The 12,480-nt window shown below is 42.0% G+C and overlaps 1 protein-coding gene across 1 annotated transcript; it reads left to right on the top strand.

Annotated features, from left to right (window-relative positions):
* The first annotated feature begins 1,180 nt into the window (after positions 1 to 1,180).
* Positions 1,181 to 12,081, top strand: LOC148012247 (pentatricopeptide repeat-containing protein At4g13650-like). The gene is made up of 10 exons (XM_087669130.1): positions 1,181 to 1,445; positions 1,515 to 1,585; positions 1,802 to 1,880; positions 2,054 to 2,060; positions 2,293 to 2,530; positions 10,538 to 10,811; positions 10,881 to 10,943; positions 11,303 to 11,426; positions 11,659 to 11,896; positions 11,992 to 12,081. The coding sequence occupies exons 1-10, from the start codon at positions 1,181 to 1,183 to the stop codon at positions 12,079 to 12,081; spliced, it is 1,449 nt and encodes a 482-aa protein (XP_087525256.1).
* The last annotated feature ends 399 nt before the right edge of the window (positions 12,082 to 12,480 follow it).

Raw genomic sequence — 12,480 nt, 5'->3', positions numbered from 1 at the left:
AACTTTTAAAGAAAGGTATTGTTTATCATTAGTCTAATAATCAACAGAAATCCTTTGATTTATTGAAACATGCATTAACCCATGCTCCTGTATTACAACTACCTGATTCTAATAGACCATTCTTTTTAGTAGTTACTCATGCTAGCAGATCTGGAATAGGAGCCATACTTATGCAAGATAATCATCCCATAGCCTACTCTAGTTGTAAACTGAAACCCTCTGAACTTAAATATTCCACATATGATAAAGAATTATTAGCTATGGTACAAGCTTTAAGACAATGGAAACATTACTTAATGGGTATGATGCCAGGAGGCATATTTCACAGTGGATTCCATAAACTTTGTTGACCGGGGCTCATACACAAAGTTGATTCTTTGTGCGAGAAGTTGATGGGGACCCCTACCCTTTTCGGGCGTTTCATTAATTTAGTGTGTACATGGGTGATTCCATAGCGGGTGATTTCGCAAAATACATATTAAATTAATAAACGTTTATGAGTTTAGAGTGTGTACTCATAATAAATTAAGGTTAGGATTGATTTCTAACCAGTTGATTTATTTATGTAGCTGAAGACTGCTAGGTATTCACTTTTGTCGGTTTAATTGTATTATTTTACTAACGATTGTGAATGCTTCAGTTGATGTGTAGAGATAGCAGCAGTGGCGGAGGAAAGCATTGGAGGATAGCGTGTATTCGAGTTATCACTTATATTTTGATGGGTGCATACCTTAGGCATAGCGCCTATATTTTGTCATGCCTATTTATTGAGGCATTGGATATTTATTTATTATTTTGTATGCGCATGGGCGCACGATTATGATATTTGTATTTGAACATTCGATTGGGTACGCCTGACTCTTTGGGCGCTATCGTATTGCTGCGCATTCGAGGTGTGAAAACCACCCAAAAGTTGTGTGTGTGATTTGTTACTTTGTACATACTTAGTCGTTGTGTTTGTGTTTTGTTTTGCAAGGGCAGTAAAGTGGAGAGGGGTTTGGAGCAAGAGGAACTTATCTATAATACTCTGGTCGATATGTATGCTAAGTGTGACAATTTAGAGGAAGCATGCCAATTGTTTCATAGATTACCAGTCCACAATGTAGTTGCATGGACTGCCAAGGTTGGTGCATATGTCTGATGCAGTGATGGTATTTCTGCTCTCAAACAATATGACAAAATGCTTGATGAGGGCATTAAACCAAGCAAAGTCACCTACTTGTTGACATTCAAGGCCTGCAAGTGTTCAAGGGATGTGAAGCTTGGGCAATTAATACATAGTCGATTTGTTCAGAGTGGGTTTCCTGTGGAGAATATACATCATGGGAATGATACTGCTACCCTGGAGCTTTTCAAAGACATGCATTGGAAGGGCTTGAAGTCTGACAAATTTATCATCTCATCAATCTTAAGAGTTTCTGTCAATGCAAAGGCTTTAGATCAAGGTGGTCAGATTCATGAGTAGTTGAAGAAAAATGGATATGAAGCAGTTGTGTGGTCTGCATTGATTGCAGGATACACTGAACATGGTCTCAATGAGGAAGCAATGAAATGTTTTCAACGTCTACAACTGGATGGTATTTTTGTAGATGCTGTCACATTTATTATTTGCTTGAAAGCATGTGGCAATAGAGGAGCCATAAAAGCAGGTTGAGAAATCCATGCTGAGATCAGGAAATCAGGATTAGAAACAGATTTTTTAATAGGAAACACGTTGATAGACATGCATGGCAGATGTGGCTTGTTTGTAGAAGGACGAGAGGTGTTTGATCAGTTGCTTGTTCGAGATGCAATGTCGTAGGCTGCATTGGTTACATCTTATGCTCAGCATGGGCTTGGTGAAGAGATTTTAGATTCTTTTAAACAAATGGTAGTGGAAGGTGTGTCTGTGGGTGCCATTACTTTGCTCTTTTCTTGGGAGCTTGTGCCATCTTAGGAGCTTTAGATATAGGCCGAGAACTCCATGTAGAGATATACAAAAGGGGACTGGATAAAGAGCTTCATGTTGGCAACATACTTATGACTTTGTACATCAGCTGTGGTTTGTTTACAGAATCACGGTAGATGTTCAACAAGCTTCCGGTTCAGACATAGTTTCACGGAATGTACTTATCACAGGATGTACTAGAGGTGGGTGGAAAATTGTGGGAAGAGGCACGAAAAAACAAGCCGCTTTTCTGATGACTATTGTGGGAGGAGCCTAACAAAGGATCGAATGTTTCTGGGGGCCTGCTTTTTTTGAAAATAGAGGATTGGAGGAGAAAAAGCATAAAGCGATCATGCTTCTCACAGAATTAGGGGCGCAGGTGGAAGAACTGGACATATTGTCTACCAAAAGCTCAAGGGGGAAACGTTTTTGGGGGAATCGAATCTGAGGAGAGAAAAAGCTGAGGAGGTTGTGGATAGAAAGGAGACAGAAACTCTGATAGAGGAATTGAAAGATGTAGGTGGTTTGGGTGGCACTATTGGAGAGGAATCTCATGATGTTCGTGATAAGGAAACTGGTGATCTGGAAGGCACTGGTGAGGAGGTGATGGATACCAAAAACAAAGCCCAAGGGAAACTAGTAACACTTGACATACCATTGTTAGTGTCCAACGCAATAGTGGAGCATTTGCATCTCAGTCTTCATCAGCAAATGTGGAGGATCGCCTAAATAGAGATGCTTCTGAGGATGGTGAAGATGTCGACAGAAACTGCAATTAATTCGTGTGAAGTTTCTATGTTTGGCCCACAGGTTTGGGCAGTCTGCATAACAACTAGGGAGTGGAATTGAGAAGGAAAGGGAGAGCTTTCCACAAAGATGATATTGAGCCTTTCGAAAGCGCTTCACAGAGTAACAGCCTGTTGTACATGGCAAACACCATGGTAGAATCTCATGCGATAGAAGACAGCCGCACTGCTCTGCTACTCCAATGAATGGTCGTCAATCTGAAAACCATCTATTTGCAACCCTCAGGAAGACCTTGCTTCCATCGGATCTGTATCGCAATCAAAGTGTAAGATTTGTGATTACCTCTCCAAAACTCCAGCAAGTACCCAAACTCGAGAGAGTCTACAACAGTTTTTTTTTTCGAACAGAGTGAACTATACAAGCTAATAAAAGCACAGCGTTTGCTGGTTGCCAATCTTAGGCCTTCAACAGCTTTAGAAATCCATCAAGTCGTTGAAGACTGTGAGGAGAGGATGTTTTCTGAGATTGTTTCAATTTCTTGAGTTAATAAATAGCTATTTACCTCCTGTTCCAGAGAAACCTCCTCGCATGTATTTCACTTCTCAAATGTTCCATCCTAATGTTTACAGTGATGATACACTATGTAAGGATATTATTCAGGATACTTGATCTCCATGTCATAATGTCTTCACCATTCTCACTTCTATTTAGTCTCTCCTGACGGATTCAAATCCGGCAAGCCCTGCGAATCCAGAAGCTCCCTCATTATACCAGAATGACATTGCCTTTGACAACAAGAAAGTCAGACGGTGTGTTCGCAGGTCATTGGAGTCATAACATGACAACATATTCTTGATTTCTTACCATCACCCACAAGTCCCAATCTTATCAAGGGAAAGTTGCAAAGGCTAGAACAATGATGGAAGATAAAGAGTTAATGGATTTGCTATTTTCTTTCCTGGATTCGGGGAGGTCGATCTGATTTCTTCTTCTTGAACCTTGTTTTGTTATTAACAGATATAAAACAGAGACTTGGCATCATGTTCTCATATTGCTTATTCTCTTGATTGATCTTCCGTCTTGGAATTTCTCAAGGTCCTCTGTGGTTGCGATTTTGCTTTCACAAACCCTTCGACATCTTTGGTGAACCCGACGTGAAAGCGTCGCAGAAATTTCAGGATGGGAGATACTTCAGCCTCTATTTCAGTCTCTTCTACAATTCGAGCTGCGTCTACTTGAGCTCCATCAATGACTGCTGCGTCAAGTACTTCAACAGAGGATCTGAAGAAGATTTTGCAGAATATGTCCATGTATGTGCAGCTCCAAAATCAGCATACACAATTGTATATGCAGCAGGAGCAACAATTGCATCAACAGCAGTTGTCTCAGCAAAGGCAACTCTATTCGGAGCAGGAGAATGCAAACAACGCAACTAAGGCTATTGAAGCAGTTGAGAATGAGAAGAAGCTATTTGATGGCCGTAATGTTTCAGCATATTTGAAGACATATGAGATCAAGATGGGGTTTTTTGGAGTTCCAGCTGGACTTATGAGTAAGTACTTCCTTCGTCTTGTCACACCTGCTTTGAGGGCAAAAGTGACTGATCTTTTTATTCAAAATACACATTGGCAAGATTTTAAGAAGGCCCTGAAAGAAGAATATTTCCTTGAGGACTTTGGTATGGCTACTTAGCGGTCATTCCGAGAGTGGGTCTACATGCCAAACAAAGGTCTAGCTGCTTCGGAGTTGATTCGAGAATTCGAAGAGAGGTATAGTCAGCTTGATGCCATTGAACAAAGAGCATTAGATATTGAAAATGTTGATCTTTTCTTGCAAGTTGCTGATCCTGCTCTTCAAGAAGAATTGGGTGAGCTTCTTGAGGATCGCACAAAGCCTATGGGTCTTAAAACTGATTGGCAGGATGCTCAGGATGCAGTCTCGACTTTGACCAAGAGGAGGATATGGAAGACTCGCCTACAGAATGGTTCCATGACACCTACACCATCATCAGCTCCTATGCCTGCTTCTATCCCTGTTATTTCTTCTCCTCCTCATCCAGTTTCTTGGCCTATGCCAATGCCTACACCTTTTGCTCCAAAACCATCCGCTCCATCGGTGCCTACTTCTCTTGATGACATAATCAAAGGCATAACAGATTTGACACTGGAGTCAGTCAAAGTGGAGTTGGTGAGAAAGTTGAAGGAGCAGTTTGCTTGGACTGCGCCTACTACTTTATCTAGTGCTTCTACTGCACCTAGGAGTGCTCCTACTGCACCTAGGAGAGATCGGAGATGTATTTTGTGCGATAGTACAGACCATCAACATTGCAGGGATTGTGAATCTTTCCAAGATGCAAGGAGGAAGAATTTGGTATATTGGGGGCAAGATGGTAAGATTTGGTTGACTGAGACAGGAGCTCCACTTGCTACCAACTTTGGTAAAGGTAGAATGAAGAAGTTAGTGGATGATATGGCTGCGCGTACTTCTTATGTGACAACTAGAGGTGATGCTTCTACATATGGAGTCCAGATTGAGAAGGGATCAGAGACTTAGTCAGCGCTATGGACTTATGCTATGGAGACTGCAAACAAGGGGAAAATTCAGCAAACTGTTTTGACTAGTGCAGGCTCTAGCATCAGATCAGAGACAGGTTGGGACTTGCCTGTTGACAGGTACTCTATTTATGCTTATTTGGCTAAGTCTCATGGTGTAGATGTACTTGTTGAGGAGAAGCATAAGAGGGATGAAGAAAATCCAAGTGCAGCTAAGAAGACTAGAGGGGGTGAGTTTGTTACTCCACCTACTGCAGGACCGTCTTCAAGACCAGGGCCAGATCGACAGATGGAGGATGCTCAAAAGAGAGAAAAGAGGCAAGAGCCTAGAGAGAGAAAGCAGCCAGGGTTCAGATTAATGTCCGATATTGAGACATCTATAGACATGAAGAAAATCTTTAATGATAAGATACTTGGCAGTGAGGTGACTTTCACTATTTCTGAGACTTTGGGCATCTCAAAAAGAGAGTTTCAGGAGGTCCTGAAGAGGAAAAGACATGCATTGTCTACCACTGATACACAAGGAGTTTTGATTGGGGAGTTGGATGAGGATGAGGATGAGGTTATGGTTGATAATGCTTCTGTTTTCCGCAGGTAGAGAAGAAGGTTCAGCTTATGCATTATGCTGAAATTGATGAGCCTGTCATGATACCGCGTAGTCACTTTTCACGAAGCCATTGGGCTAGGGCAACTACAGAGACGATGGTAAAGATTGGAGAGAAACATGTGCCTTATGTTGCATTGGTGGATCATGGTTCAGAGATTAATCTCATAGTTCCTGGAGTTTATGAGAGTAACAAATGGCCTATGGATGTAGAGCATGGGTGGCGTATGAGAGCCGCCAATAACACTGCAGGTGATTTGTATGCTGCATGTCCTAGTGTCAGGGTTTCTATTGGTGATGTAGAGGAGGATTTTCATTTCTTTGTGCAGGATTCATGCTCTTATCCCATAATTCTTGGTCAGCCATTCATCACAGATATGTGCATGGAAACAAAGGTCATGGATGATGGATCTGCTTATGCACGGATTCGCAGTAAAGATGGTATGAGAGCAGTTCAGTTTATGACTGTATGTGTGAACCATGTTAGAAACAAGGATACTCTCAGAGATGCACCTTTGCCCACTGTGAGGGATTCGGATTTTCATTAGGTACCGCCGTTTCGCGAGACGACGGTGGTACAGAGGAGAGGAGATTGGAGTTCTCGCCTCCTGGCAGCGGTGTTTTCTCCTCCGGTTTTGTTGGGATTTCAGCAAACAGTTCGATGAGTTATCAGAAGACTTCTAGGTTGCCTAGAGCTGCCAGGCAGTATATATGCAGGAAGGAGAAAAATTTGAAAAATGCAGGAATTTTGGAGGATGATGAGCACATAGATGGGATGTATGACAGTGTGATTTGTGCAGATACGATGACAGAGATGGGAGATATGCTGAAAACTGATATGCAGAATTGTCACAGTAATGTATTAGTGCAGTCCCTGGACATGTTTCATGAAATTACAGATTTTGTGTCACAGATTGAGTCAGAGGCTGAGGTAACTCAGCAAAGAGTGTTGAGTGCAGAAGAAATTCAGCAAACAGAGTTTCCAGCTGGTTATGATTAGCTTTCAGAGATACAGAGGGCTGAAAATTTTCAGCCAATAGAGTTTACTGCTGAAATATTTCAGCATTCACGGTTTGGGGCTGTTCCTATGCAGTCCATAGAGTAGAGGGCTGAGGATATTCAGCCATTGGAGTGCAGAATTGCTGATTTACAGCAAGATTTATGTAATGCAGAAGAGCATAATGAAGCCAGGGTTGACACGAAATACAAAACTGTGGATAAGAAGGTGAAGCCGGTTGCTGTACCGCTTCCACCTGACAGTGATCAGCAAATAGAGAGGGCTGCTAAACAGCCAATTTTGAGGAATCCGGAGCATATTGGTCATAAATTTTCAGCAGAGACTCTTACTGAACTGAAAATTGGAAATGGTGATTTCTTGCTACCCATAGAGAAGCAATGCTTTCAGGAGATGCTTGAGCGTCATGGAAGGGGATTTGCTTTTTTCCCGCATGAGATTGGATGTGTGAATCCTGATATTGTTGCTCCTATGGTCATTTTTACTATTCCTCATATTCCATGGAATCTCCAACCTATTCCAGTGCCTAAGGCACACTTGCCAAAGCTGATTGATTTATTGAATGAGAAAATCAAGATGGGAATCCTAGAGCCTTCATCTGCACCATACTCAAACAGGTGGTTTACAGTTCCAAAGAAGAATGGTACTCTCTGATTTATTCAGGACATGCAGCCAGTGAACAGAGTTACTATCAGGAATGTTGGTATAGGTCCAGTTGTGGATGAGTTTGCAGAGGCATTTGCTAGACGTGCCATCTATTCTTTAGGTGATTTGTATTGAGGATATGATCACTTTCAGCTGGCTTTGGAAAGCAGGGACATAACCACCATGAGAACTCCTATTGGGCTTGTCAGGATGTGTACCTTGCCTCAAGGTGCCACTAATTCTGTTGCGCATATGATGAATGCCATGCATAAGGTCCTTCGTGATTACATACCTCAGCTTACCATGCCTTTCTAGGATGATGTGCCCATTAAGGGGTGTGCAGAAGAAGAGAAGAATGAGAGTTTAAATGAGCAGGGATGTAGATACTTTGTGGCTGATCATATTTCAGCATGTGAGAAGATTTTGGCCAGGTTAGAAGAAGTGAACTTGACACTTTCAGGGCAAAAATCTGTTTTTGGAGTGAATGAGGTTGTTATTGTTGGACATATGTGTGGATATTATGGCAGAAAACCCTCACCTGATAAGGTGAATGCTATAGGCAAGATTGCAGAGTATTGTTCTACTACTTCAGAGGTATGGAGATTCATTGGAGCTTGTGTATTTTATATGATTTGGATACCTCATTTTGCACACATAGTAGATTGTTTGTATCAGTTGCTTCGAAAGGGGCAGAAATTCTATTGGGATGAGAGCCACACTAGAGCCATGCGGAAATTGAAGAAGTTATTGCAGAATGCTCCTACTCTCAGGAAAGTGGATTATAATTGTGGAAAGCCTATTGTATTGACAGTTGACACTAGTACAATTGGCATAGGTTGGGCTGTGGGTCAAGATGATGCAGATGGAAATAGGTATGCTATTCGGTTTGGGGCGAAAGTCCTAAACGAGAGACAGAGGAGATATCCGCAAATAAAAAGGGAGCTACTGGGGATTGTCACGGCTCTCAAATGTGACAAGGAGTACTTTATTGGAGCTTGAGTTGTGGTAGAGACAGATTGCTTGCCATTGATTGGTATGATCACGAGTTGCTCTACTCCGGATATAGCTATGTTGAGATGGATTGCATACATCAAGTCATTAAATCCGGAATTTAAACACATAGCAGGGAAGGATAATCCAGTGGCAGATATGTTGTATAGAGCCAGATATGATGATGAGGAGACTCTACTTGCAGAAGAGGATGATGCATAAATTTCAGCCACTATGGTTGATCATGTTTGTCATGTCTATGATATTGTGGCTTTCACATAAGAACTCTATGTTGGAGATTGGTTGCAGATTGGCAGGTACCTTAGTACACTAAACAAAAGAGATGAATGGATAGATGAAGAGTTTAAGAAGATCAGAAGGAAAGCTTATGGTTATTTTCTCAAGGACGGATTTCTTTGGAAGCATCCGAAGAAAAGAGGCGGATTACCTTTGCGGGTTGTGTACGATAGAGAGACACAGTTACAAGTGATGAGGGAGTTTCATGAGAGTCCTTGGGCTGGTCATAGAGGAGTGTGGGCTACTTATGAGAAAATCAAGGAGAAATATTGGTGGAAAGGCATGTATAGAGATGTTTCTCACTTTGTTGAGACTTGCAGAGACTGCCAGATGTATTCAATAGTGCGTCATCGAGATGAGCTTCATCCGACCTATCCACTATGCATTCATTATAAGTGGGTAGTTGATTTGGTTACCATGCCTATGGGTCTATGGCAGATGAGGTACATTGTTTTGGCTAGAGAGGATCTTACCAATCATGTTGAGGGTAGATATTTGAGAATGAAGACCACTGGTGCAGTGTGTAAGTTCTTATTGGAGGAAATTTTCTGCAGGTATGGTTGTGTGGGTAAGATCACTGCGGATCGTGGTGAATTGGATGCAGATGAAGCTAGGGAGTTTTTCTCTCAGCTAGGAATCAAGTTGGCTCTAGCTACAGCATATAATCCAGAGGGAAATGGGAAGAGTGAAAGAGGGCATCCGCCGATAGTGAAAGCATTAGCCAAATCATGCAGAGGACGGATTGGAGAATGGCCGAGACTTCTACCATTTGCTTTGTGGGATGATCGTACGACTCATAGTGTTACCACAGGATATATGCCTGCAGAGTTGATGTATGGTCAGAAACCTGTTATGCCGACTGAGACTTGTGCTTTGACTTGGTCAGTTTTACCTTGGCAGGAGGATTTGACGAGAGAGGAGCTTTTGGCTCTTCGGATTCGACAGTTGGAGAGGAGACCTGAGGATATTCAACTAGCTATTGACATGTTGAAGGTTGCTAGACTAAGGAATAAGGACAGGTTTGACAGCAGGCATCGCTTGCGGCCTAGAGCAATAGAAGAGGGAGATTGGGTATTGGTCTTTGATAGCAGCCTTGAAAATCAGCATACTCTACTTCGAAAGATGGTGAAAAGATGGTTTGGGCCGTACATAGTCAGACATGTCTTTGATAATGCAACATATGAGCTGACAGAATTGGATGGAACAGTGCTTAGAGTGCCTACTGCTGGAAAAAGAATCAAGATTTTCAAGAAAAGAGATGATGAGGATTATGCATTAGAAGAATTTGCAAGAGAACAACGAGAAGAAACTCCAATGGAAGAGACAGATGATATGACAGATAATCTTGTTGATCTACCGGAAATGCATAATGAAGAGATTGATATGTTTGTTGATCTTGATGATAACGATCATGGGTAGTTGGCCCATCCGGAGGATGCGCAGGATTAGAGGGGGTGGATGTCGTATTGCTACGCATTCGAGGTGTGAAAACCACCCAAAAGTTGTGTGTGTGATTTGTTACTTTGTACATACTTAGTCATTGTGTTTGTGTTTTGTTTTGCAAGGGCAGTAAAGTGGAGAGGGGTTTGGAGCAAGAGGAACTTATCTATAATACTCTGGTCAATATGTATGCTAAGTGTGACAATTTAGAGGAAGCATGCCAATTGTTTGATAGATTACCAGTCCACAATGTAGTTGCATGGACTGCCAAGGTTGGTGCATATGTCTGATGCAGTGATGGTATTTCTGCTCTCAAACAGTATGACAAAATGCTTGATGAGGGCATTAAACCAAGCAAAGTCACCTACTTGTTGACATTCAAGGCTTGCAAGTGTTCAAGGGATGTGAAGCTTGGGCAATTAATACATAGTCGATTTGTTCAGAGTGGGTTTCCTGTGGAGAATATACATCATGGGAATGATACTGCTACCCTGGAGCTTTTCAAAGACATGCATTGGAAGGGCTTGAAGCCTGACAAATTTATCATCTCATCAATCTTAAGAGTTTCTGTCAATGCAAAGGCTTTAGATCAAGGTGGTCAGATTCATGAGTAGTTGAAGAAAAATGGATATGAAGCAGTTGTGTGGTCTGCATTGATTGCAGGATACACTGAACATGGTCTCAATGAGGAAGCAATGAAATGTTTTCAACGTCTACAACTGGATGGTATTTTTGTAGATGCTGTCACATTTATTATTTGCTTGAAAGCATGTGGCAATAGAGGAGCCATAAAAGCAGGTTGAGAAATCCATGCTGAGATCAGGAAATCAGGATTAGAAACATATTTTTTAATAGAAAACACGCTGATAGACATGCATGGCAGATGTGGCTTGTTTGTAGAAGGACGAGAGGTGTTTGATCAGTTGCTTGTTCGAGATGCAATGTCATAGGTTGCATTGGTTGCATCTTATGCTCAGCATGGGCTTGGTGAAGAAATTTTAGATTCTTTTAAACAAATGGTAGTGGAAGGTGTGTCTGTGGGTGCCATTACTTTGCTCTTTTCTTGAGATCTTGTGCCACCTTAGGAGCTTTAGATACAGGCCGAGAACTCCATGTAGAGATATACAAAAGGGGACGGGATAAAGAGCTTCATGTTGGCAACATACTTATGACTTTGTACAGCAGCTGTGGTTTGTTTACAGAATCACGGTAGGTGTTCAGCAAGCTTCCGGTTGAGACATAGTTTCACGGAATGTACTTATCACAGGATTTACTAGAGGTGGGCGGAAAATTGTGGGAAGAGGCACGAAAAAACAAGCCGCTTTTCTGATGACTATTGTGGGAGGAGCCTAACAAAGGATCGAATGTTTCTGGGGGCCTGCTTTTTTTGAAAATAGAGGATTGGAGGAGAAAAAGCATAAAGCGATCACGCTTGTCACAGAATTAGGGGCGCAGGTGGAAGAACTGGACATATTGTCTACCAAAAGCTCAAGGGGGAAACGTTTTTGGGGGAATCGAATCTGAGGAGAGAAAAAGCTGAGGAGGTTGTGGATAGAAAGGAGACAGAAACTCTGATAGAGGAATCGAAGGATGTAGGTGGTTTGGGTGGCACTATTGGAGAGGAATCTCAGGATGTTCGTGATAAGGAAACTGGTGATCTGGAAGGCACTGGTGAGGAGGTGATGGATACCAAAAACAAAGCCCAAGGGAAACTAGTAACACTTGACACACCATTGTTAGTGTCCAACGCAATAGTGGAGCATTTGCATCTCAGTCTTCATCAGCAAATGTGGAGGATCGCCTAAATAGAGATGCTTCTGAGGATGGTGAAGATGTCGACAGAAACTGCAATGAATTTGTGTGAAGTTTCTGTGTTTGGCCCACACGTTTGGGCAGTCTGCATAACAACTAGGGAGTGGAATTGAGAAGGAAAGGAAGAGCTTTCCACAAAGATGATATTGAGCCTTTCGAAAGCGCTTCACAGAGTAATGGCCTATTGTACATGGCAAACAACTAAACTTCAGGATTGACAATGACATCTACCACCACCATGGTAGAATCTCATGCGATAGAAGACAGCCGCATTGCTCTGCTACTCCAATGAATGGTCGTCAATCTGAAAACCATCTATTTGCAACCCTTAGGAAGACCTTGCTTCCATCGGATCTGTATTGCAATCAGAGTGTAAGGTTTATGATTACCTCTCCAAAACACCAGCAAGTACCCAAACTCGAGAGAGTCTACAGTAGTTTTTTTTTTGGAA

This window comes from Lygodium microphyllum, chromosome 27 (genome assembly GCF_053477565.2).
Source record: "Lygodium microphyllum isolate KBCC chromosome 27, Lygodium_microphyllum_v1.1.10, whole genome shotgun sequence".
Lineage (NCBI taxonomy): Eukaryota > Viridiplantae > Streptophyta > Polypodiopsida > Schizaeales > Lygodiaceae > Lygodium > Lygodium microphyllum.
This window is presented reverse-complemented; position numbering and strand designations above follow the sequence as displayed.

Bases quoted from the DNA above. Each gene is read 5' to 3' on its own strand.
- LOC148012247 (XM_087669130.1), top strand. From the start codon at position 1,181: ATGCTTGATGAGGGCATTAAACCAAGCAAAGTCACCTACTTGTTGACA. The intron at 2,531-10,537 runs GTGATGGATACC...GCTCTCAAACAG, and splicing joins TGGAAGGCACTGGTGAGGAG to TATGACAAAATGCTTGATGA. The intron at 11,897-11,991 runs GTGATGGATACC...TTTGCATCTCAG, and splicing joins TGGAAGGCACTGGTGAGGAG to TCTTCATCAGCAAATGTGGA.